At 43.1% G+C, this 27,246-nt stretch overlaps 1 protein-coding gene across 1 annotated transcript; it reads left to right on the forward strand.

Annotated features, from left to right (window-relative positions):
- The first annotated feature begins 2,651 nt into the window (after positions 1–2,651).
- On the forward strand, positions 2,652–27,246 carry LOC125483103 (E3 ubiquitin-protein ligase HACE1-like). Its single transcript, XM_048596704.1, has 7 exons — positions 2,652–3,043; positions 13,221–13,275; positions 13,748–13,837; positions 14,539–14,643; positions 16,078–16,153; positions 17,828–17,959; positions 27,142–27,246. The coding sequence occupies exons 1-7, from the start codon at positions 2,965–2,967 to the stop codon at positions 27,244–27,246; spliced, it is 642 nt and encodes a 213-aa protein (XP_048452661.1). The 5' UTR covers positions 2,652–2,964.

The following is a 27,246-nucleotide window of genomic DNA, read 5'->3' on the forward strand; positions in this document are numbered from 1 at the left end:
CCACCCCTTTTGTCTGTAGGAAGTGGGAGGAATTGAAAGAGAAGTTGTTGAGGGTGAGGACGAGTTCGGCTAAGCAGATGAGGGTGTCAGTGGAGGGGGACTGGTCGGGCCTGCGGGACAGGAAGAAGTGGAGGGCCTTTCGGCCATCTGTATGGGGAATGCAGGTGTATTGGGACTGAACATCCATGGTAAAGGTGAGGTGTTGGGGACCGGGGAATTGGAAGTTCTGGGTGAGGTGGACGGCGTGGGTGGTGTCACGGATGTAGGTAGGGAGTTCCTGGACCAAGGGGGAGAAAATGGAATCCAGATCGGTGGAGATAAGTTCGGTGGGGCAGGATCAGGCGGAGACAATGCGTCGACCAGGGCAGTCAGGTTTGTGGATTTTGGGAAGGCGATAGAAGCGGGCGGTGCGGGGTTGGGGAACGATGAGGTTGGAGGCTGTGGGTGGGAGGTCACCTGAAGTGATGAGGTTGTGGATGGTTTGGGGCGGTAGGAGGAGGTGTCGGAGAGCTGGCGTCTGGCCTCGGCGATGTAGAGGTCAGTGCGCCATACTACAACTGTGCCTCCCTTATCTGTGGGTTTTATGGTGAGGTTGGGATTGGAGCAGAGGGAGCGGAGGGCTGCACGTTCTGCAGGGGAGAGGTTGGAGTGGGTGAGAGGGGTGGAGAGGTTGAGGCGATTGATGTCACGACGGCAGATGGAGATGAAGAGGTCAAGGGAGGGTAGGAGGCCTTGGGGTGGTGTCCAGGAGGAGGGGGTGTGTTGGAGGTGGGAGAAGGAGTGAGTAGAGGGAGGGTTGGGCTCGCGGTTGAAAAAGTAAGTGCGGACGAGGAGGCGGCGGAAAAACTGCTCTATGTCCGAGCGTGAGCGGTATTCGTTGATGTGTGGGTGGAGGGGGACAAAGGTGAGCCCTTTACTGAGGACTGACCGTTCGTCCTCAGTAAGGGGGAGGTCTGGGGGGATAGTGAAGACTCGGCAGGGCTGGGTGCTATTGTCTCCTCTGGAGCTGCTGGCTGTGGAGGTGGTGGGTGGAGCGACGTCGGCGTCGGCTGTGGGCAGAGTTGCGTCGGCTGTGGGTGGAGTTGCATCGGTGCTGGTGGGCGGAGTTGCATCGGCATTGGCGGTGGGCGGAGTTGCATCGGCGGTGGTGAGCGAAGTTACGTCAGTATTGGCGGTGGGCGGAGTTGAATCGGCGTCGGCGGTGTGCGGAGCGGGATAGGTTTGCAGAACACCTACACTCAGTTCGCACTAAACAACTGCACCTCCCAGTTGCGATCCCCACACTTATCTGCTTTGCGGAGGGACCACTCTCTCCGTGACTCCCTTGTCAGCTCCACACTCCCCACCAGCCCCACCTCACCCAGCACTTTTCCCTGCAACCGCAGGAAGTGCTACACCTGCCCCTACACCTCCCGCCTCACCCCCATCCCAGGCCCCAAGAAGACTTTCCACATCAAGCAGATGTTCACCTGCACATCTGCTAATGTGGTATACTGCATCTGCTGTTCCCCGGGGAAACCAAACGGAGGCTTGGGGGCCGCTTTGCAGAACACCTACGCTCGGTTCGCACTAAACAACTGCACCTCCCAGTCGCGAACCATTTCAACTCCCCCTCCCATTCTGCAGACGACATGTCCATCCTGGGCCTCCTGCAGTGCCACAACGATGCTACCTGAAGGTTGCAGGAACAGCAACTCATATTCCGCTTGGGAACCCTGCAGCCCAATGGTATCAATGTGGACTTCACAAGCTTCAGAATCTCCCCCTACTGCATCCCAAAACCAGTCCAGCTCGTTCCCGCCTCCCTAACCTGTCCTTCCTCCCACCTATCCCCTCCTCCCACCTCAAGCCCCCCCCCCCCCCCCTACCCACTCACCTCACCCCGCCCCCTTGACCTGTCCGTCCTCCCTGGACTGACCTATCTCCTCCCTAACTCCCCAACTACACTCACCTTTACTGGCTCCATCCCCGCCTCTTCGACCAGTTTGTTTCCTCTCCACCTATCTTCTTCTCTATCCGCCTCCCCCTCTCCCCCTATTTATTTCAGATCCCCCTTCCCCTCCCCCATCTCTGAAGAAGAGTCTCGGCCCGAAACGTCACCTTTCCTGCTTGGCCTGCTGTGTTCACCCAGCTCTACACCTTGTTATCTCAGATTCTCCAGCATCTGCAGTTCCTACTAACTCGGATTTATTGCATTGCAACATATCAGGCCTTGCCACGTGTATACTGGCTGTTGTTGCAATTCCATATTACAGCAGTAGGTACATTTTTCAAAGTAAATAATTGCCTATAATTTGCTTGAAGACGTCCCGAAGTTGTGGAAGAGGCGAAATGCAAGCTCTTCCTTTTAAAAATCACATCTTCAACAAAGCTGTTTCTCACCTGTTCTGAAATCTCCTACCGCGGCAGTGTCAACTTTTACTAATGTTCTCGTGAAGTGCCTTGGGATACATTACAATTTTAAAAAAAAGGGCTTCAGAAACGTCATTTGAAAGTCTGTTTAATTGCAAGCCCTGTTTTTCATCATCTTTCAAAATCCCTGCTGCTTTCCCTCGGCAAAAGACGATAACAACGATATACCACCGCCCCTGCGGGCAGGATATCTCAACGGAATCTGCAGGGGGACTACAACGTCCAAGATGCCACATGGCCCGCTTCCGGGTATTCCCGACGGACCAATTGGATGCGCCGCTGAGCCGGAAGTGGTGTGGAAGAGGGTGACGGTTTAACGGCAAGGTGTTCGGATCGCCCTTTGTATGTTGGGAGGGAGGCGCGTGAGGGGTGAAAGCAATCGAGGGCGATGTGGGCGGCCGAAGGGCCAGGGCACGCGGACGGTCGGCAGCCTCGGTGGTGAAAGTAGGACGGAGTGGGAGGAAAGCGGAGAAGAGGAGGAGGGGGTCAGGCCGGGCTGGGCCTGTGCGCTGTCCTCAGTCCTCTTCCCCCGCTGACTAGCTGCGGCTCTCGATGATGGAACGGGCGATGGAGCAGCTGAACCGACTGACCCGCTCCCTGAGGCGGGCGCGGACTGTGGAACTACCCGAAGGTGAGTCCGGGCTTTTATTTGGAGGCTGGGTCAGTCTAATCTGATGTTGTATAATCTCATCTCACTTCGATTCGAATTGGAAAGTTTATCAGAGGCCACCTTTGTTAATTTCTTCAAAAGATCTCGTCAAGCAGCTTACTCTATCTGATCCATTTCCTTGTATTTTTGTGTAAATAAATTTAGCTGTGCTGTATGATGCCAGATGAGAGGGGGTTAGCCCTTTGTGGCTTGTCAAATCAAATCAAATCATGCTATCATATCCTTCTAACTTTCAATCAGGATCTTGCAGTAAGGAATAAATTTCTGACTGTAAATTCAATAATTTGCAGTTTCACGCGCCAAGGTCATATTTCCAATATCCAATATATTGCAGTTAGTGGAAGTATCAAACCATTTGAGCTTGTGTTAGCCATGTTTAAGGCTGCTGTACACTTACTTTGCTGTCCTGTCCACCAAAGTGTTGAATTTTTTTTTGTCCCATGTTGAATTTTATTGATTAGCACTCATCTGTTTGGCTTCCCTTTTGTACTACATACAGGTACTTAATATTGGCTTTCAGTTTTTCATTTTAATTTAGCAATTTGACCTCATCAGCTGTTAATTGTTTTAATCCTACTGTAATTGAAAATGTATGACTTTTTTAACCTGTACTTTCACTTCCTTACTAAAATTTTTTCTGATTCTGTGCGCTTGGTTGTAGCTAAGTGTAATCTCATTATCTCCTTTGATTCTGCTTGTTAAATAATTTCATTGACCACCATCTTCGTTACGTGTTGTTCTGCATTTAAGCCATCCTTACATGTGATATTGTACCAGATGTCTTGCAGCCCTAATAAGGTTCCTTCAACCACAGTCTCTAACATCTTAAAAAAAAATAGTAGTTTTGTTGAGCACGGCCTGCTTGATGGTCTTCATGGTTTTAGTTGCTTTGGAAAGTCTGTCTGTGAGATCACTGGTAAAGTTTTTTCCATGACAAATATTGCGATCATGAGCTTTTTCTTCTAAATCTGTTTATTGCTTTGTTATTGGTAGGTGGTATGTTCTTTCTCTTTGGTCCTTTTGCAATTACTAATTGTAATACCGCCATAAAGATTCCTGCAGAAAGCTGACTAATATTATAGAGTCATACAGCATGGAAACAGACCCTTCAGACCAATCAGTCCATGCTGACCATAATCCTAAACCAGTTCCACCTGCCTGTCCTTGGCCCATACCCCTCTAAACATTTACTCATGTAGTCTTTTAAACTGTACCTGCAGTTCATTCCACACACACAAACCACTCTGTGTCATAAAAAAATGACCCCTCATGTCTCTTTTAAATCTTTCTGACACCTTGAAAATATGTCCCCTACTCTTGAAATCCCCACTCTAGGGGAGACCTGGATAGGGAGACCAGAACTGGACACAGTACTCCAGAAGAGGCCTCACCAACATCCTGTACAACCTTAACATAACGTCCCAAATTCTATCCTTGACGGTCTGAGCAATGATAGCAACTGTGCTAAATGCCTTCTTAACCACACTATATGTGATGTCAACAATATTGTTAACAATTTATGTTCAGACTGTCTTCCCTTTGTCCAGTATCTTCAGTGATGTAATCAATGGGAAGCTATTAATTAGCCTATGGTGTAATGTTTACAATGAACAGAGGCTGCCTCTGACTGCAAAGAGATATCTATGTGAGAAGAACTGGCTTTTGTAGTTTGAAATATTTTTCTATCAGTTTTGAGCATAATCTATTCATAATCTATGAATATTGTATTGACATTCCTTGCTCCTCTTCGATAACTTCCCTTCCACTGTATTCTCGATAAGCAACACCATGGGAGATGTTTGTTATATCTCAAACCTATATGATTTTTCTGTACTGATTTGACTTTGGTGTTTCATAATAATAAGTATAAAATATCAATTGTTCTAAAACTTAATCTGGTTCACTCACTTCATTTAGGAAAGGAAATCTGTCATCCTTACCTATGACCTTGGAATCCAAACCCATAGCAATGTGGCTGACTCTTAGCTGTCCTCCTAACTGGCTTATGAGGCCACTTCATTCATGGGCAAAAAAGCTGGCCTTGTTAGTAACACCTATGTTCCATGAAAGAATTTCTTAAAAAAAACTTGAATATTTTAATGCCCTTCACACACTCAGAATTTTCTGAAGTGCTTCACAACCAATTAATTACTTTTGAAGAGAAGTAAACATTTTTTATCATTTTGGACCATCTGACCCGAATAGTTTTCATTGTGGGAGCAAATGTCATTTTGAAATCTTGAGAACTTACTGCACTGTCAGACGTGTTGTGGTTGCACCTGGAAGACCGCTGTTTATCCAAAACTTTGATTCACATCCTCATCGCTGTTGTTGTGCTTTCTGAGCTATATTGACTCTCGCCAGTGCCTCCTTCGTTGTCTCTGTCTCTTCCTTCAGGTCTAGATCCCTCCAAGATGTCCACACTCCTTCAATTCTGCTATCTTGCATATGCCTAATTTTAAAATTTATTTTGAACCATAGAATCCAAAGCAGCGTGTAGTGCCTCTGCTCTCCCTGTTACCACTGTCAAGAAGTATCACAGTTACTCACATGTATGTGCCCTCAACAGTAATGTAAAATGCTTATTATCAGAGAATTGAAGGTGAAACTTTATTTTGAATAAAGTAAAGAGTGTGCCCTTATTATAAAAATAATAATCAAAGGTTTCATTTCTGACAAAATGATGATTGGAAATAAAGAAGACCTAGCAGGTCTAATAATTCACCAGAAGCATGAAAACCTTTGAATTCAGTTGAAACATTCTTTACCACAGTGAACCTTGAATCCATTAGTAATGAGGTGCAATAACAGTAATGGTGCACATAATTGCAGCCTTCAGAGATAAATCATATAAAATTGACTCATGAACTATCCTTTGGTGTTCTCAACGTATCCCCATTTTATTGCTGTTTCAATTATTGCACATTTAAGTGTTGGGCAGTTGATTTTCTGTGACTGAGTGAACCTATAGACAAAGTCCTTCCCCAAACCATTTTAAATATTTAGAGAGTATTTATGATATGTACCATGGTTAGCATCTTTCCTCATCACTTTAAAATACTAAAGTTGAAAATTCAGTGTAATTTGTTCTGATTATTTTGAAGTTGCTTCATACTCGTACAAATTTTGCATTGAATCAATAATCATAGCACTGCCATTTATTTGTTGATCTGTTGATTTTAATTCGGTGATTGAAGGTGCATTGTAGAAAGAAACCGTTTGGTCCACTATGTCTCCAATTCCAATCTTGCTTTTTCCCTTTCTCTTTGCAGTGATTGGGATGAGGTCCGCCAGGTGGATGTCATAGGATATGAGTTCCTTCATTGAATCTGGTTAACAGCCCCAATCAGCAAGTCCTGGTTGACAGATATAAACAGGAGTGTAGGAGTTCAGTTCACGCTCGGAGCTGGCTCTGAGTTAGCTGGGTCAGTGTTTTGTACTGTAAGTGTGTAAATAAAGGGTGACTTAGTGACGGGATACTGGCCTCCATGGAGTTATTTTAGTAGTGACGAAAGAAAAACATGCCACTGAAGAGATTCACTCACAACAGTTGTCTTTGAGTTGGATTAAGCATTTCTGGCATCATGCTGCTATTTGGGAACCTCGACTTGTTTAATCCTGCCATTGAAAACGGGGCCTGGTACGTTGGAAGAATGTTAGTTTTTCCAGGCAAATAACATGGGGGCAGATGCAAAGCAATGAGTAAGTCTTGTGACAGCTTGTGGGCCTCCAGCTTTTTCGGTTATTAGAAGCCTAACATTCCCTGAGGCACCAGATACTAAAACCTTTTAAGAGTTGACAGATTTAGCTGAGAAATACTACAACCCCAAGCCTTCTCTAATTCCGAGGTGCGATCAGTTTTATTCGTCAGTTTTAGAACTAGGGAATCCGTTTCGGGATTTTTTGATGAGGTTAAGAGAACTGGCAGAGGCATGTGATTTTGGTTTAACCCTAAATGAGATGCTGAGAGACCTTTTGGTATGTGGAATTAATGATGTGACCATGCAAAAATGCCTAGTAACTGAAGCTCAGCTGGACTCCATACAGGCAGTACAACTGGCGTTGTCATCAGAAAATGTGGTAAGTGGAGCTTATGAGTTAGAGTATTCCAACCGAAATGGACATGCTCGCCAGGCAAACTGAGCCTGGGGAACACTATTTGAGTGAAGACAATTGCATAGCCTCCCCTAAGACATATCCTGAACGAGGAGCTCCAGATCGGCCCATAGCAAAACTGTAAAACAAAGCCAAACCTCAGCCAAATGGTTAAAATTTTCTGGGGTCAGGGCCAGCAGACCCTTGTAGTTGCTGCTGGTACGCGGTGTGAGACAGCAAAAGAGTCCCAATAGGCCAGTATCCAGGTGAGTACATACCCTGGAAAGTCCATTTGTAGCTGGTCTGCTTCATCTTTGTTTTTAAATCCCTGTTTAGCCTCAACAATGACACATATTGTGCCTTTGACAGGGTTAAACCTCTCAAAGCATTTCACGGCACTGGTATAAAGAAGATTGACTGTGAAGTCAGGTGGTGACAACTGGAGTTAGGACCAAAAGATTTGTCATGGAGGTAGATTCTAACAAGCAACTATGAGATGTAGACAGGAGAGCAATAAGGAAGCAACTTAAGGCATATCTGCCAGTGCTGCAGCAGTAAGGAATTGCTCAGCAGCATCCAATTCAGAACCAATCAAAATGAACGTCTGGTTAAATGGTCACCTGGTTCTAATGGAGGTTGATAGCAGTGTGGCCATATCAGTGATTGCGGAACTAGTCTTTACTCTGTAGAACTCTGAAAATTTGCTCTCGACTCCAACCCTTATATTTGCGTACGACCTTGACTAGGCTGAGAACCTACCAGGGAAGACCTACAGATTAAGGATACAAATTTGGTTCTGGTCTCTTCTAAGAAACAGCTGGTTCAGTTACCACTGATCATAGATGAAGGCTCAGGCCCAAGCTCGATGGGGCAAAATTGGTTGATTGGCTCAACATTTTTCGATTAGAAAATGACTGCCTGAGTTTTAACTAAATACCTGGAAATTTTTCAGGAACGTCTGGGGACTATCAAAGAGGCCAAGGTTACATGTTGACCAAGAAGCAATTCCACGATTAAAAAGGTCTGCCCAGAGCCATTTGCTTTATGTGCCAAAGTAGAGGCAGAAATCAGGAGGTGAGAAAGCAAAGGACTTGTCAAAGCAACACAGTTTGTATGGGCAGCACCAGTCATTCTGATTGTGAAGCCTGACTGGTATGTTTACCTTTGTGGTGGATTTCAAACAAACTGTAAACAGCTTTTTGCAGCTGAATAAGTACCCAGTCTCTTGGATTTGTACGCAGAACCGGTGTGGGTTGGGGAGTTGGCCTTCACGAAGCTAGATGTGAGCCATGTGTACCTGCAATTATGATTAAACGAAGATTCTATTACATGCGACAGTTAATACCCTTGAGGGTTTGTACCAATATACGAGACTGCCTTTTGGGGTATCATCAGCTTGTGCCATTTTCCAGCGGGCAATGGAGAACATTTTACAAGGTCTACCCTAGGTCGCCATTTATCTGGATGATGTGCTAATAACCAGGCAGACTAATGAAGAGCATTTGGAGAACTTGGACATAGCATACACCCGTCTAGGAGAAACATTTAAGTACTGTGAAGGGCAAAATGTGTATTCCAGGCACCCCAAGTGACCCACTTGGTCAACAGAGTCGTCAGGACTAGGTTACATCCACTGGATGATAAAGTGAGGGTGATCAATGGTGCTCTGGCTCTCACGTCTATCGGAGCTTGTGTCTTTCCTTGGATTGGTGAATTATTACGGGAAATTCATACATAACCTGGCCTCCATCCTGGCACCCTTACATCTGCTATTGAAAAAGGGTCAGCTTTGGAAATAGTTTCGTAACCAAGATACTTCTCCTTTTGGGGAAGTGAAGAAACAAGCTGTAGTCGTCTAAGGTGTTGGTACACTATAATCCCAAGCGAGAAGTTGACCCAACATGCGATATCTCCCCATACGGTATTTGGGTAATGTTAGCTCACAGATGGCCTAATGGAGAGTTACATCCGACAGCATATGCTTCCCGGACTTTGGTTGATGCTGAATGAAGATATGCCAAATAGGGAAGGAAGGTTTGGTGGTGATCTTTGGTGTGAGAAAATGCCACCGGTACTTTTTACTGATGTAAATTTGTAATAGTAAAGGACCACAAACATCATTAGTGATGAGGTCAGGTGCTGTGACGTACTGAATTCGGGTAGGAGAGGCAATCCTAAACAAGCATGTGGACTACATGAAAGCTGCCACCTCGAACTGGGCAGGAGCAAAATTTACTTGGCCCCTCGGAACATTTGGCAAGGCAGTCGGAAACCCGTGAGTTCTTCCTCTCTACCTAAACTCAAAGAAACCTCCTGAGGATGAGATGGACGTGGCAGATGTCACAGTCGCGACACCGTTACTGCCTGAAGCAGACAAATTTCGGCTGAGATGTTCCGGACATAAGAGGCAGGTTGTGGTCTGGTACACGTTGCCAGTGACCTGGTGCAAAAAAGCCTTCAGAGAAGCTACAGGACAAAAAACAGGCCTACGTCTCAGGACTTGGAGGAAGAGAAGTGTAGCGATTGGATTGAGGCCAGCTAGGTGGCTCTCATTGAATGAGTTCTCTGATTGGGGCTGTTCACCTGGTCCAATCAAAGAGTCCTGGCTGACCGATTTATAAACAGGAGTGTCAGGGGTTCAGTTCACTGTAGGAGCCGGCTCTGAGCCAGCTGGGTCACTGCCATGTACTGTACACATGTAATTAAAGGCTAACCTGGAGGAAGGATACTGGCCTTAGGAGTTTTTTTTAAAATTTAATCTTACTTTCTTGTTTTTATATTCCCACTTAATTGATGTCATTAGTTTAGATTTTGAGACAAAAGTATTTGTATTCAGTAGCTAATCTGTTAGATTCATTAGACTGCGAGATCAAAGTTTCCAAAAATAACTGGTCTGTTGCCAGAGTTGGGGAGCGAGTTCATCAACAATCTATTGCTCCTTTCTTCAATGAACAACTTTGAATCCCAGTTGAGCAGATTCTTGTGATTTTTAAAATTTTCATCTTTGTTTGTAAATCCTTCTTTAGCCTCAACAGTGACACGTATTATGTCTTTGACAGAATTAAGCATCTCCAGGCATTACACGGCCCAGTTATCAAGAAAAGAGTGACTGCGAAGTCCAGTGGTGATATTTGGAGTTAGGACCAAAAGATTTATCACAGAGGTAGATTTTAACAAGCAACAGTGAGATGTAAGTGGGAGAGCAATAGGGAGGGAATTTGAGAGCTGAGACAGCATTTCTAACAGTGCTGGACCAATAAGGATCAGGAATGCTCATAATCAAAGGAACACAGATGGCTGTGAAGATGGTGGAATTGGTGAGGACCAGATGAAACCATGGAGAAATTTTAAAAACAAGGATTATTTTAAAATCAGTGTTGCTTAACTGGGAGCCATTATCCCTGTTCTGGCTGACCAAGAATGGATGAATGGGACATTGTCCAAATAAAGACTTGGACAGTGGTGTGTTGTGAGGCCTCCGAATTTCTGGAAGGTATAGTGTGGAAGGTTGGTCAGGAGTGGCTGGGGTAGGCATACTTAGAGCAATTAAGACTTAATGTGGATTTATAGCTGCAGAACAGTGGAAAATGAATTAAGTTGTGTTTCAGAAGTGGAAGTAGGTAGCTTTAATGGTCAAAAATCACATGATTAATATATTGTCGTTTTCACATGCCCTCTTTGTCTCCCCAGGAGGAGACAATAACCTAGTGGTGTTATCACTAGAATATGGAGTAGGTGATGGTCTAGTGGTATTGTTGCTGGACTGTTAAAGACAGGTAATGTTCTGGGGACCCAGGTTCAAATTCAGCCATGGCAGATGGTGGAGTTTGAATTAAATAATAATAAAAGTCTGCAATTAAGAGTCTAATGATGAATGTGAATCCATTGTCAATTGTCACAAAAACCCACCTGATTTACATATGATCTTTAGGAAAGGAAACTACCATCTTACCAGGTTTGGCCTACATATGACTGAAGACCCACAGCGATATGTTTGACTCTTAACTGCCCTCTGGGCAATAAATGCCAGCCTAGCCAGAGTTGCCTGCATCCTGTGAGTAAATTTAAAAAAAAATTAATTTCAGTTCTGTGGAATGGCTCTCGTTCAGGGGCCTACAGACTACACCTACAAGTGCCATCTTCCTATGTTATTACTCACTCCCATTCATCATCTCATCCAAGATAGTTTCTTGCTATATTACTTCTTCTATCTCGTACTAACTTTGCTACCTCACCACCCACTTCTTCCTACACGTTCTTTTAAAAGTCATGTACACCTGAATATTTCCCAACTTTGATCTCCTTTTAACCATGTTTCTGTAGTGGCGAAAAGATCATATGCATTTACCTGTGATTGTGCCAGGAATTCATTTTATTTTGTTTTAAATACTGTGCGCGTTCAAATAAAGAGCCATTAATTTTGGCTTTTCACCATTTTTTTTCTTTTTTGAATCTCTTTACTGTTTTTGTTTGTCCCTTCAGCCCCATTCTGGGTGTTATTATCCAAATAGCTGCCCTGTAATGCTGCTGCATTCTTTGTTTTGTAAGCCTACGCTTCCCTGCTCCCAGCCCCCTCCCAATTAGCTTAAAGCACTCCCTACAGCTCCAATTATTCAATTGGTCACGTTAGTAGTCCTAGCAGAATTCAAATGAGGCCTCTCCCACCAAGAAAACTCCTTTCCACTCTCGTATTGGTGTGAGTACTCCACAAACTGAAACCCATTCCACCTGCCTTAATCTTAGAGCCACAAATTTAACTCCTTGCCTTTATTTACTCTCCATGCCAGTTTGTTTGCAGTTCAGGTAGTAATCTAGAGATTATTACTTTGGAAGTTCTGCTTTATAATTTAGCTCTAATCTGTTCAAAATCTTTCATCAGAACTTCTTTTCTAGACCAAGCAATGCAACTGGATCCTTTTCCTCTCACTCCAAGTTCTTTATTAGCCCCAAAGAAACGTCACCAGACAGATAACACAGCTTTCAGAACTCCTGCCCACGGCTGCAGAGAACAGTATCTATCACTATTTATATTGTCCCCTACCACTACTACACTGCCATTTCCTTACTCCCATTTCAATGGCTTCCCGTACCAAGATGCCATGGTCTGTTCACTCATCCTCCCCTCAGTCCCCACAGTTGCCTACGCAGCTTATAAGAGCCTCGTAGCTGTGGGACAATTGCTGAGGCTCAATTGCAACCCCCAAGTTCTCATATCTGCCTCATCTGCACTGCAGTTGTTTGAAGAATACTGAAATGTTCAGAAGAAATACTTCTTCAGTTTCAATATCGATCTTGGTAGTCAGTATCTTGAAAGATTTATTACTGTCTTAACACACTCAATTTAGTGGAGAAATAACTCCCTTTCAACCTGCTTCTTACTCTGAAACTTGATCCAGTTTATTTCTCCAAAATGTTTTCATGGATTGGACAGGAAAGAAATCCTTCTGCTTAATATCAATGCAATAATTCTATGAGCTGCTATGCAAAGTAATTGTTTCCAATACTGTGGAAAAGTGATAAAGGAAAATAATGAAGAATATGTGCAAATTGTGGAGTTATGGAACAAATTGCCATTGCCTTCACCAGGGCAATTAGAAATGGGCAAAAATGCTGGTGCTAGCAAGACCCACTTCTCTTGGACAAATTAAAAAGAAAGTAGCAGGTAAGTTTGCATTTGTAAAGAGGAAAGTCAGGATGTGAATCTGATGAAGGCTGTATGATCAAAACACCATAACCTTGTCTTTTCTCTTTTGATAAAGCTGACCCGACTATGTGTGCATTTCCAGTTTTTCTTCTTTTATGTTTAGCAGGAGTGGAAAGATATTGGGAATCAAGGAATATTGTGTGGTTGAGTGCCTTTTTTGCTTAGACAGTTGGACCGTTCCACATACCTGTAAGCAATGGTTTTCCAGTCTTTCTGTCTTATTTAACTGTCTCTCAGTTTTGAAAAAATGAAAACAAACCCTTATTAGATTGCTGCTTTAGGATATTCAGTGGATCATCACAGGCAGGCTAACAAACCTTTTTTCACTTCACCCCACAGATAATGAAACTGCAGTGTATACGTTGATGCCAATGGTAATGGCTGATCAGCATAGGTGAGCTTTGTTTATTCTTCCATATTCACAAAGAAGTGTTGAACAGAAGGTTATTTCTGATAATAGAATAATCTAATGGCAGGAATTCATACTGCAGTTTGGTGCATGCCAGTGCTTGGAGCGTTTTATACCTTTTTTCAGACACAATAATTCAGATTTAAAACTGCCATTGGGAAAGGGAAATTCCATGTCACAGTGAAGGCACAGTGATACTTTGTGTTTAACTTTCTTTGAGGTAGAGTGAGCACTGTTGCTTTGCTGCAGACTGCAAAATCAGCCCATTGTATATAAATCAATTCTATTTATTTTATTATAGATCCTGTTTTCCTAAGTTTAAGTCCTTTCAGGATATATGCACCACTTGTATTCGTATGCTGTTTGTTACTTTGATAATGCAAGGTTTATTCGTGACAAATGGAATTAATCTCTAAAGTCATTCCCTAACATAATGTATAACGTATTTCTTTCTAAGGTCTGTTTCAGAGTTGCTGACAAATTCCAAGTTTGATGTCAATTACGCGTTTGGTCGTGTCAAGAGAAGCTTATTGCATATAGCAGCAAAGTAAGATTTTGTATTACTGGTAAATTGACCGAATTATGTGCTACAGGAGTGAACATTATTTAAATGATATAACCATGGGTCATGTGCACAATGTAAATGTTGGTCAGGGCACTTTGACTAAGTATGGAATGGTGCTATGGAATTACCATTATCTGTCTGAGTGGAGGGCACCTGGGCATTGACATAAGGTTTTACTTGAAAGATGGCACTTTGGGTCATGCAGCAAATTCCTCAATAGATTAGTCTGTAAAATGTTTGATTTCTGAGATGAAGTGTTGTGCCAAACTTTCAGTTACAGTATAGATTAGCATAGCAACTTGAAAAAAGGTGTATCTTGAATTTTTGTTTTTGATGTTGATGCCAACAGTTTTGTATCTGTTTATTATTTACTTTGTGCTGTTTCCTTTATAGAGTTTATTGCAGAAATGTCATTGTAATTAACCAAAGCAAATCACACTTTTGATTACAAACTCGAGCGTGCTTTGATGATAGTAAAGCTTTATTTAATGCTATTATTTAGTTGCTGTTTTGTATGAAAGTAGAAGCCCTTTTGACATGATAAAGTCGACAGATTTAGTTGAAATTTAATGCAAGTGAATCTGAACATTAGTTGTTGTAAACTCTTTTCGTTATTTCAGTTATAAAATTCAAGCAAAGACCAAGTTTTGCTGACTGATTTGTTTTCTAAATGTCTGGTGCAGTTGTGGCTCTGTTGAATGCCTTATTCTACTACTGAAGAAAGGAGCAAATCCAAATTACCAGGACATTTCTGGGTGTACACCCCTTCACTTAGCAGCGAGGAATGGGTGAGTTTGCTAACTATTGTCAATCCTTTGAGTTATTTAAGAAATAATTAGTATCCCCACTTCATTGAATATTAAAAAGATCAGTGCAACTTCCAGGTAGTTTTGTAATGCTGAAGATTGTGTTCATGTTTGGCTAAAACAGGTCAAAATATTATTGTCGTGCAACATGTTTAGTCATTTAGAAATTTCCACTCGTGGTTAGTGCAGAGGTATTTATATTGGTGAAACAACTAATTAATAGTTTAAATGTTGTAGAAAGATACTAAATACTGCAAGGTAAAGAATTGAGCATTGAACAAGAGGGAAAGAGGAAGAAGAGTAAAATTTCAAATATGTGAATAAAAGCACAGTCAAACAGGAAGTTTCATGTTCCTTTTAAAGATTGAAAGTTAGCCATTGAGGCAAGGAGAGAGGCGGTCCCAAGGACTGACTTAAATTCTTCAGAGCTGAGGAGCCAATCATAGTTAGTAAAATGGAATTTGCATCTAAGTGCACATCACTGATAAGATTGGGGAAAGAGTTTGAAAGTTAGGTAACAAAATAAAATTAATTCAGTGGAACAAGTAGGTCTTGTCAACTGCAACATCACTGGAGTAAGTTAGGTAAGGGCATGGGCTGCAGCATTCTCAAAGAATTGCAATTTTTTAAAGATAGATGCTAACTAAATGGCCATTTGAGAAAATGGTTTGCCAAGATTATCGGTGTGTATTAGAAATTCTGTAGCCTGAGGAATATGTAGCGGGGCATTGTTCTATGGTGGGTGAGAGAGTGATTTTCTTTTTTTTTGTTGTTGCAAAATAGTTACAAAACCAACATTCAACTCTTCGGGTCTGCACTGGCTCACTGAATGAATGCTTCACTTAGTGCCATGCTCTCACCTTCTGCTCATAACCCTGCAATTTCTTTCTTTTCAGGTAACAGCCTAATTCTCTCTTGTACCAACTGAACTTGCCTCCACCACATGTTCAGGCAGTGCATTCTAGATCTTAAAACTCACTGCGTGATAAAACCTTTCCTCCTATCGCTTTTGCTTCTTTTACCAATTACTTTAAACCTGTGCCCTTTGATTCTTGATCCTTATGTGTGGAAACGTTTCTTCGTATTTGCTCTGTCCAAACCTCTTGTAGTTTTGAATGTAAATGGCGATGGACGCTGATTATCAAGCAGAATGCAGAGTCTGGACTTGAAGACTGTCTGAGCAACCAGTTTGGTGAAGTTGAGATTAGTTGCATGTAGGTGCAAGAAGAAGGTCAGGATGGTAGGATTCAGTTGACTGTCTTTTGATTTAATTTGGGTTAGGTAAATGGATGGAATCACGGTCTTTGAAGGAAATACTGATTAAATCTTGAACGTGTGAAAGTCAATACCATGTGCCAAGTGCAATGTAACTTCTAACAGTAGGTATGGATGACAAAATTTATGTCCTATTTGTAGGCAGAAGAAATGTATGGGAAAACTGTTGGAGTATAGTGCTGACGTGAACATCTGCAACAATGAAGGACTGACTGCGGTAAGGCTGCACACTTCAGGATTGTTGTTTTTCCCTGCTTGTTTGTTTTGGGGGTCGTGATATTCAATTTGGAATGGTGTAAGTTTAATTATCTGTATTTAGAGTCAATTTTGAATCAATATCATATTTGTCTCATTTTCACATCATCTGAATTGCGCAACGTGCTTTATAGTCCAAATGATTACTTTTGATGTTTGTTTAGTCACTGCTATAGAGTCTTATTTTATATAAGAGATTCCAGTTAACCCCCTTGTTTCACTCCGCATTTCTTCCGGCAACCTAAAATAAGGTTGATCATTTTAAATATGTTTCATAATTCTTCTTGCCTTTTCTTTTGTGATGTACACTGTTTTTTATTTGAGTAAATTGGTTTCAAGCTTTGAGACTTCTTCCAAAATAGCTTCTGAGGGTGTAATATTATAAAATTGGAAGAATGGGAGTCATACTTTTAAATAAAAAATATTCAAACGTAACAGCATCTGGACGTTGAAGGGACAGAAGCTTTAGAAACTATTTCAGTACTCGGATGGACTTCTAATGACTCAGCACATTTAATACCAATAGAAATTCCCCCGCTTCAACCTAATTGGTTAAGGAAACTTAACTCAGCTATAGGACTAGGAGGAATGTCCCCTCCAGAACTCTAACAAACAACAGAACACCAACCATTCAATATAAAAGGATATCAAGGAGTCATTGTGAAGCTACCTAATTCCAGGAAAATGTACTGAAGTTGCAATTCCTGGTGAAAAAGCAAAATATTGCAGATGATAGAAAGTGAAAACAAAATTCAACAAAACTGGCAACACTGAGTGAAACTCTGTCTATGGTGAAAAAGGTCGATCCTCAGGGATAATGTTAAACCTGAAAATACTGATTAAGAATTGGGGGGTGGGGGGTGGTTCTTAGAAATCTATAAAATTCTAACAAGACTAGACAAGGTAAACGCAGGATATTCCCAATGACCAGCGAGTCCAGGACTAAGGTTCACAGAAAATGAATAAGGCTAAAACATTGAATGGTGTTAGACATAGCTGTTGAGGCTGAAGGGAAAAGGGTGCTGAATTGGATGACCACCCATTATCATTTTAAATGGCAGAGCAGGCACAGAGGGCCAAATAATGTACTCCTGCAGTTATCTCTTTGTTATTTGTCAGTTGGATGATTGGTTAATTTGGTGGTTGGATTTATCTATTTTGAAAAGAGCCTGTTTCTTCTAGTGTTGCGTGCATTATTTCCCCCTCTGTAGCCCTGCCAACTCGGCTTTCCTTTAAGTTATTTTTTTTAAACAGTCTGGTCAGAGATGTTATGACTGACCTCTCAAGCAGGGGGACTTGTTCCCAGACCTTCTGGCCCAGAGGTAATGATGCTACCACCACACCACAAGAGCCCCAATCTATCTTTATTTTTCTCTTGTTTTTGGGTTATTGTTTACTGGTGGGCAATGTTCGTAATGTTTGTGATTGGGTTTATTTTACAAAAAGCTGAGTTCTCCCTCTGTGAGGTGTGGTGTTCTAGACAGGGAAAGAGTCAAATGGAGGGGAGTGGTTGTTGTGATAGCTTTATTTAGTTATCAATTAAAGTAGAATGAGAATAATTATTTCAACTGAAGACCTTGCTGTCTCAAGAATAATTACAGCTTAGTCATGGCATGAAACAAATCTTTTGCCACAGATTCATTGGTTGGCTGTAAATGGACGCACTGAGCTTCTTCACGACCTGGTGCAACATGTTACTAATGTGGATGTTGAAGATGCAATGGGTCAGACTGCTTTACATGTAGCCTGTCAGAATGGCCATAAGACGGTGAGTATACATGTCTTGACAGACATTACTATCAGGCATTTAGAATTTTTGTGTGAACATTTGATAAATTTTATAGTGTTTGATTCAGCACACTAAATTAGGTTTGGAATCATTTGAGTTTCTTTTGCAACATCGAAGAGCATGAAAGTATTGATTTTAGCATTTTCAAATGTTAAGCTGAAATTCTTGCACTGCATCTTTTTTCTTACTTTGAATAAACGGCAGCATAGCCCTGTCAGTTGAACATTTGTGTACGTCAAGAATATGGTCTTAGAAATTGTTTTAGCTTGCTAAACTATATTGCAATTACTAGTCCATATGTGTTATAAGGGATGAATTTTCTCCATCCTGTTGGGGATGGGAGGAAAAACACTTCTTGATCCTTACTGTTGTGCTCTCACTCAATTGTGCTACAGTATGTTTTACTTGTTTATATATTCTTCAACATAAATAAGAAGGTCTCATTTGATATTCCCTGCATTTCTTTGTCATTGCCTATTGTAATGTATGGTGTGACCGCAGGTCTTTGTACCTGTTGCAAAATGGTGCTCAGGATAGAATGTGAACTGGACTGGATACCATGAATATTTTTTTTTTTAAATTCATTCACAGGATATGGGTGTTGTTGGCTGGGCAGCATTTATGGCCCATCCGTAACTACCCTCTGGGCAATTAAGAGTCAACCACATTGCCATGGGTGTGGAGTCACATGTTGGCCAGACTGGGTAAGGATGGCACTTTCCTTCCCTAAAGGACATTAGTGAACCAGATGGGTTTTTCAGTGCAGATGTCGAGCCAAAGCAACTGTTTGCGTGCTGTACTGTTCAGTGTTCTATGCAGAATGAAATCTAGTGTTGTATCCTTTTGCAAGTATGGACTGGATTGGTGCAGTCAATATCTTGCTGTTTGTAAACAGTGGAAGAGACATGCTCTTTGATATGATCCGTCAGTCTTTGGGACATTTGACCTACATACCTGGCATCATACTGGCACCAAAATTCATATACTGCATTACGTATTTGTGTGGTGGACGCCTTTTAGGCTTGACGACAGCATTCTGTTAGTGGCAAGCACCATTTTGTGATGTTAACATCAAACTGCTAACTTCACCTGTTGCTCAATCTTTTTGAGATATCTTGTCTTCCAGGATATCTGAAGTAATTGGCCTACTCCTGTTCCTGTTTCTTAGGCTCTCTGTCAATCTGTTCAAGTCATGTTTCTCAAGAAATCTAGCAAAACTTTTTGTGAATGCTGGACTTTGTGGGGGTCCCATGGTAGACATGGTGTTGTTAAAACAGAACTGAAATGCATAAGTTGCTGAGCTCGTAAGTTTAGTGAAATTTCTGCAATCCATATCTCCATGTTATAAAGCTAATGTGCAGATATCAATGGATTTCTTGAGTAATGCCTTAATAAGTAGGCTGGCAATGTCAAACGAGCACTTGAACATTACATTACTATTGATGTACAAGTCATCTGTGGTCTTTTCAAGTGTTTGTGAATCCATTCTGTACAGTAATGCCTCTACCAATCAGAGTTTACTGACTACAGAGTTCACTCCTCACCTCTCGTGCAGTATAAATGTTACTTTTCCCTTTGAATTTGCATTCTTGTGAATTGTTCTGATGGTTGCTGGACAAAAACTTTGACGATGTATTTTTCTAGCAAAAGTATAATTTATGATAGTTTGCATGTCATAATGATATGATATACATTTATGTTTTGACATAGATCTACATGTAGTGTCTTAAAATCAAACGCAGTTGCTTTTTGGAATTTTGCAAAAGTGATGCTATGTTTGGAGTAAAATGGTGTTTCCTCGTATCACCCTTAGCTGAGTGATAATCTTTGCTCAAATCAAAATGCTGAGAACTCGGTTGTTATTCAGAATTGAAAATACAATTCAACTTTTTTATTTCCTCTTTATTCATTTGTGGGTATGGGTGTTGCTGGCTGGCCAGCATTTCTTGCCCATCCCTAGTTAGCCTTGAGAAGGTGGTGGTGAGCTGCCTTCTCGAACTGCTGCAGTCCTCCTGCTGTGGGTTGACCCACAATGCTATCAAGGAGGGAATTCCAGGATTTTGACCCAAGTGACTGTGAAGGAACAGCGATTTATGTTTCCAAGTCAGGATGGTGAGTGGCTCAGAGGGAAACTTGGGGGTGGTGGTGTTTCTATATGTCTGATGCCCTTGTCTTTCTAGATGGAAGTGGTCGTGGGTTTGGAAGGTGCTGTCTGAGGATCTTTGGTGAATTTCTGCAGTGCGTCTTGTAGATAGTAGCAGCAGTGTGTACTGAGCATCGGTGGTGGAGGGAGTGGATGCTTGTTGGTGTGGTGCAGGCTGCTTTGTCCTAGATGGTGTCAAGCTCCTTGACTGTTGGGGCTGCACTCATCCAGGCAAGTGGGGAGTATTCCATCACACTCCTGACTTGTGCCTTGTAGATATTGGACAGGCTTTGAGGAGTCGGGAGGTGAGTTACTCGCCGCAGAGTTCCTAGCTTCTGGCCTGCTCTTGTAGCCACTCAGTTAATGTGGTGAGCACAGTTGAATTTCTGGTCAGTGATAACACCCAGGATGTTGACAGTGGGGGAATCTGTGATGGTAACACCGTTGAATGTCAAGGGGCAGTGGTTAGATTGTCTCTCATTGGTGATGGTCATAGCCTGGCATTTGTGTGGCGCGAACGTTACTTGCCACTTGTCAGCCCAAGCTTGGATATTGTCTAGATCTTGTTGCATGTGAACATGGACTGCTTCAGTATCTGAGGAGTCATGAATGGTGCTGAACATTGTGCAATCATCGGCGAACATCCCCACTTCTGACCTTATGATGGAGGGAAGGTCATTTGAAGCAGCTGAAGATGTATGGGCCTAGGACACTACCCTGAGGAACCCCTGCCGAGATGTCCTGGAGCTGAGATGATTGACCTCCAACAACAAAGATCATCTTCCTGTGTGTCAGGTATGACGCCAACCACTGGAGAGTTTGCCCCCTGATACCCATTGATTCCAGTTTTGCCAGGGCTCCTTGATGCCGCACTCAGTCGAATGCAGCATTGATATCAAGGGTTGTCACTCTCACCTCACCTCTGGAATTCAGCTCTTCTGTTCATGTTTGAACCAAGGCTGTAATGAGGTCAGGAGCTGAATGGCCCTGGTGGAACCCAAACTGGGCATCACTGAGCAAGTTATTTCTGAGCAGGTGCTGCTTGATAGCACTGTTGATGACACCTTCCATCACTTTACTGAAGTTTGAGAGTAGACTGTTGGGGTGGTAATTGGCCAGTTGGTTTTGTTCTGCGTTTTGTGTGCAGGACATACTTGGGCAATTTTCCACATTGTCTGGTAGATACCTGTGTTGTAACTGTACTGGAACAGCTTGGCTAGGGGAGTGGCAAGTTCTGGAGCCCAGGTCTTCTGTACTTTTGCCAGAATGTTGTCAAAGCCCGTAGCCTTTGCAGTGTCCAGTGTCTCCAACCGTTTTTTGATATCACGTGGAGTGAATCGAATTGGCTGAAGACTGGTATCTGTAATGCTGGGGACCGCTGGAGGAGGCTGAGATAGATCATCCACTCGGTACTTCTGGCTGAAGATTTGCTGTGAATGCTTCAGCCTTATCTTTTGCATGATGTGCTGGGCTCTTCCATCATTGGGGATGGAGCCGCCTCCTCCAGTGAGTTGTTTAATTGTCCATCACCATTCACGACTGGATGTGGTCGGACTGCAGAGTTTAGATCTGATCCGTTGGTTGTGGGATCACTTGGCTCTGTTGATCACTTGCTGCTTGGTACAAGTAGTACTGTTTGGTGGCTTCACGAGGTTGATATCTCATCTTCAGGTATGCCTGGTGCTGCTCCTGGCCTCCCCTCCTGCACTCTCCGTTGAATCAGGGTTGATCCCCTGGCTTGATGGTAATGGTTGAGTGGGGGATATGTTGGGCCATGAAGTTACAGATTGTGCTGAAGTACAATTCTGCTGCTGTTGATGGCCCACAGTGCCCACGGATGTCCAGTCTTGAGTCGTTAGATCTGTGCGAAGCCTGTCCCATTTAGTATGGTGCTAGTGCCACACAACACGATGGAAGTTATTTTCAATGTGACGGTGGGACTTCGTCTCCACAGGGACTGCACAAGGGTCACTCTTACTGATGCTGTTGTGGACAGATGCAACTGCAGCTGGCAGATTAGTAAGGATGAGGTCAAGTATGTTTTTTCCTCTTGTTGGCCCCCTCACCACCTGCCACAAACCCAGTCTAGCAGCAATGTCCTTTAGGACCCGACCAGCTCAATCAGTACTGCTGCCGAACCACTCTTGGTGGACATTGAAATCCCCCACCAAGAGTACATTTTGTGCCCTTGCCATCCTCAGTGCTTCCTCTAAGTGTTGCTCAACAGTGAGGAGTACTGATTCATCAGCTGAGGGAGGACAGTATGTGGTAATCAGCAGGTGGTTTCCTTGCCCATGTTTAACCTGGAAGCCATGAGAATTCATGGGATTCAGAGTCAATGTTGGGTACTCCCAGAGCAACATCCTCCCGAATGTATACCACTGTGCCGCCACCTCTGCTGAGTCTGTCCTGCTGCTGGGACGACATATCCAGAGATGGTGATGGTAGTGTCTGGGACGTTGTCTGTAAGGTATGATTCTGTGAGTATGACTATATCAGACTGTTGTCTAACTAGCCTGTGAGACAGCTGTCCCAGTTTTGGCACCAACCCCCAGATGTTACTGAGGAGGACTTTGCAGGGTCGACAGGGCTGTTTCTACCTATTGTCTATTCCGGTGCCTCGGTCGATGCCAGGTGATCAGTCCAGTTTCATTTCTTTGAGGCTTTGTAGCGATTTGTACAACTGAAAGGCTTGCCATTTCACAGGGCAGTTGAGAGTCAACCACATTGCTGTTGGTCTGGAGTCACATGTAGACCAGACCCGATGAGGGGTAGCAGATTTCCTCCCCTGAAGGACATTAGTGTACCAGATAGGTTTTTCTGACAATCGGCACTGATTTTATGGTGATCAGTAGATCCTTAATTCCAGACTCTTTTTTTTTTTTTTTTTTTTGTTTTCTAATTATTGAATTCAAGTCCCACCATCTACCATGGTGGGATTTGAACCCCAGGTCCCCAGAACATAGCTAGGTTTCTGGATTAGTACCACTAGGCCATCGCCTCGGTATTATCAGTTTTTACTTTGCCAGTTTTTACTGCCCAGTATCCTGCAAATTTTTCTCCTTCAAGAAGTTACCTGGTTCCTTTTTGAAGTTTACTATTGAATCTGCTCCACCACCCTTTCAAGCTGTGCTTTCCAAATTATGGTGTGCAAATTTATTTTCCCTCATTCCACCTCTGGTTCTTTTCTCAATATCCTTAAATCTGTGTCCTCTAGGTACTTACCACTGCTATTGGAAACAAATTCTGTTTATTTACTCGATGGTAATTCTTCTTGATTGTGAAGACCTCAAATAAATCAGAAATTACTTTTAGGTGAAATGCTACATCAACTACTAGCCCACTTTCTCCAGTGGGGATAAAGTATTCTCAGCGTTTTATGGAGAAAAGGGAGTTCTCTCAATCTTTTGGCTAATATTTATCCTTCAACTAGCATTGACTTATGACAGTCAGTTTTATTTCCTCGTGGAACTTGTGGTTGTCAGTTCTGTGCCACATTTAGCTACGTTACCAAAGTGATAGCTCTTCAAAGGTAGCTCATTGTCTGCAAAACAATTTTATTTTATTGGTTCTGGGGAAGTGTGTATTGCAGGCAAGGCCAGCCCTCATTGTCCATTCTGAATTGCCCTTGAAGGCACTGGTCCACTACCTTCTCGAACTGCTGCAATCTGTGGGCACGTTGTAGCCACAGTTCTATGAAGCAGGGATCCTTTTGAACCAGCAACAATGAAGGATAGTGGGGTCAGAATAGTGTATGACTTGGAACAAAGACAAAGGATTAAAAATCCAAGTAGGTCCAACAACATATGTGGAGAGAAACATTAATATTTTGAGCCCAATATGACTCTCCTTTGAAAACTGAAGAGAGACGGCGGGGTTAAATAACAAGAATAGGAGCAGGAGTAGGCCATTCAGCCCTTTGAACCTGCTGCACCATTCAGTAGAATCGTGGCTGATCATCCAACTCTGTATCCTGTTCCTGCTTTCTCCCTGTACCCTTTGATCTCTTCAGCCCTAAAAGCTATACCTAACTCCTTCCGGAAAGCATTCAGTGTTAGCCTCAACTGCTTTCTGGAATTCTACAGACTCCCCACTTTCCAGATGAAGAGATTTCGCATCTCAATCCTAAATGGTCCACCTCATGTCCTTAGACTCTAATCCCTGATTTTGTACTCCCTGGTCATCATGACCATCTTGGTGTATTAATCCTGTCTAGTCCTGTTAGAATTGAATAGGTGTCTGTGATATCACCCCCGCCCCACCCCCAAACAGCCTTTTTTTTCTCAAACTACATAGACTAGATTGATTAAGACCATATTCAATCTTCATAGGTTAATCCTGTCGTCTCAGGAATTAGTCTGGTAAACTTGACTTGGTTTTATACTGTAGAGGAAGTTCAGGAGGAGAGGCTAGAAGTAAAGGCAAGGTCAGAAAAATGTTAGAGGGTGGAGATGATTAGAGGCACAAGTGCCACAAATCAAAAAGTAAAGGGAGTAGTAATGTTATAAAGAAAAGAGAGAGATACAGAGAAGATGCTAATAGTAGGTTTTCAGTTTGATGGTAGGGACTGAAGGTTGGGTAAGGTGGGGCAAAACAAAATGGAGGAATGAGGTCATGGTTTGACATTATTCAATTGAATGTTGAATCCAGAAAGCCACATAGTGCCAAAATGGAAAATGAGTTGGTGTTCCCACAGCTTGGGTTGGTCTTTGCTGGGAAATTGAGCCTAACCTAGGATAGAAATGGGAGCATAAAAGCAAGCTGGTGCAATAAGATGACAAGTGCCTAGAGGTTGGAATCGTACTTGCAGACTGAGTGGAGAGGACTTGATCTCTAGGCACATGCCTTGTGAGTGGCACATACTTAAACCTATAAGGTTGCCTGCAGAGTATCGAGCTTGGAAGGACAATCAGGTGGGCGTCTTGAATGCATGAACTAAACCTATTTAAACAGCAGGTTTGACCAGCAGAAGAGAGAGAAATGTTTGTTTGTAACAGCAAGGACTGGAAGTCTCTCTCAAATTGGAAAAATTTCATTCGGAGAACTAAAAGATACCTACAGATTTTGGTACTGCTGAAGATACAGGTTGACCATTAAACAAATCTACATCCCATGGACTCTGAAAGTTGCTGACAAGGGTGATGCTGTTGTTGTCTGCCGGACTGATGCCTACATTGCAGAGGCTGAGCGTCAGCTCTCAGACACCACTTTCTGCCTCCCGGGACTGTGACCCCACCATGGATCATCATGCCATTATGTCCACTATGGTCACTAACCTCACTGCATTTAGTAGCCTGTGTGTCCCCACAACCCTCCACATTGTCTCCAAGCTCATAATCTCCCAACCCTGCACAGCTTGCTCGTACTTCCGACCTCCTTCCCAAAATCCACAAACAGGACTGCCCAGGCAGATCCATTACTTCTGCCTTCTCTTGCCCCGCAGAACTCGTCTTTTCCTACCTCAGCTCGATTTTTTGTTTTTTTTTTCTTCTCCTCTTGTCCAGTCCCTTCCCACTTACACCTGCGATTCAGTTGAGGCTTTATGTCAGTTTCAGAATTTTCAGTTTGGAAGCTCTAGCCACATCCTCAAGGTGGTCTCGGGGCTCTCCACTTCTTTCTGGGGGGAAAGAAGAGGCTTGAACCGTCCCCATTCACCATCACCCTCCTCCGCCTGGCTGAGCTTTTCTCCACTCTGAACAACTTCTCTTTTAACTCCTCTTGCTTTCTTCAAGTCAGGAGTGGCCATGGGTACTCGCATGGGCCCCAGTTACGCTTGTCTTTTTGTTGAGTACGTGGAACATTCCTTGTTCCAGCCCGCATCCTCAATCTTTCTCTGGTATATCGATGATATTGTCTGTGCTGCTTCCCCATCTCATCTGGAATTGGAAAAGTTTTATCAATTTTGTTTCCAATTACTGCCCTGCTCTCACCTTCACCTGGTCCATCTCTGAGTCTTCCCTCCTTTTCCCCGACATCTCGGTTTCCAGTTCTGGGGATAGGCTGGCCACCAATATCCATGTAAAAATCTACCAACTTCCCCAGTTACCTTGACTATATATCCTCACACCCTGCTTCCTGTAAAGACACTATTCCATTCTCCCAGATCCCTGCCTCCGTTGCACCTGTTCTGATGATGCCAACTTCGACTAGGGCCTCTCTGAAATGTTCACCTTCCTCAACTGAGGATTCCCCAGGACCGCTGTGGACGGGGGCCTCAGCCAGGTCTGAGCTATCTCCCGCACTTCAGTCCTCGCCCCTTCTTTTTCCCCCTCACAACAGCGGTAGGGTCCCCCTTATGCTCACCAACCATCCCACCAGCATCCACATCCAGAGGATCCTTAACCCCATTTCTGCCAATTCTGGTGGGATGCCACCACCAGACACACACATTCCCTTCCTCTCCCTTGTCAGGCTTCTGCAAGGACCATTCCCTCCGGGACAGTGTGGTCCACTCCTCCTCCTTCACTCCCAATATTGTGTTCAACAGGGCTTGAGATACCTTGCCCTAATCCCCACACACCAGTAATCACATGGTCTGCTATTACACACAACCCATTGTTAGCCACTAATTGTCCCCATTTGTAGCTGTTCATTCTGATAGCCTGATCGTTATCCACTCCTTTGTCTGTCCAACAGTTCTTCTGTCTCTTTGCGCGCTATCTCCACCTATCATTAACTCCTTATCCGCCTACCCCAACCCATCTTTTGCATTTAAAAAAAACTTTTTCCTAGCTACCATCAGTTCTGAGGAAGGGTCACTGGACCTGAAACTTTAACTCTGATTTCTTTCCACAGGTGCTGCCAGACCTGCTGAGCTTTTCCAGCAATTTCTGTTTTTGTCTGAGGTTTCTGGTTACTTGTGACCCCCAATTACTGTTGCTGTGGGATCCAACAATGTTAATACCATTTGAAAATTATAGTGAGATGGTTAATTTCTCTACTGTCTGATTCTTCTATGAGCGTAGTTTTGGATGTCTGTCGAGATCTGCTTTGTCAATTTTTTTTCCCCTCTTCACAGACAGTACTTTGCCTTCTTGAAAGTGGTGCAGATATCAACCGGCCTAATGTTTCTGGAGCTACCCCTTTGTACTTTGCTTGCAGGTATTGTGGATTGTCTTTTTGA

This window comes from Rhincodon typus, chromosome 5, assembly GCF_021869965.1.
Source record: "Rhincodon typus isolate 14 chromosome 5, sRhiTyp1.1, whole genome shotgun sequence".
Taxonomy (NCBI): Eukaryota; Metazoa; Chordata; class Chondrichthyes; order Orectolobiformes; family Rhincodontidae; genus Rhincodon; species Rhincodon typus.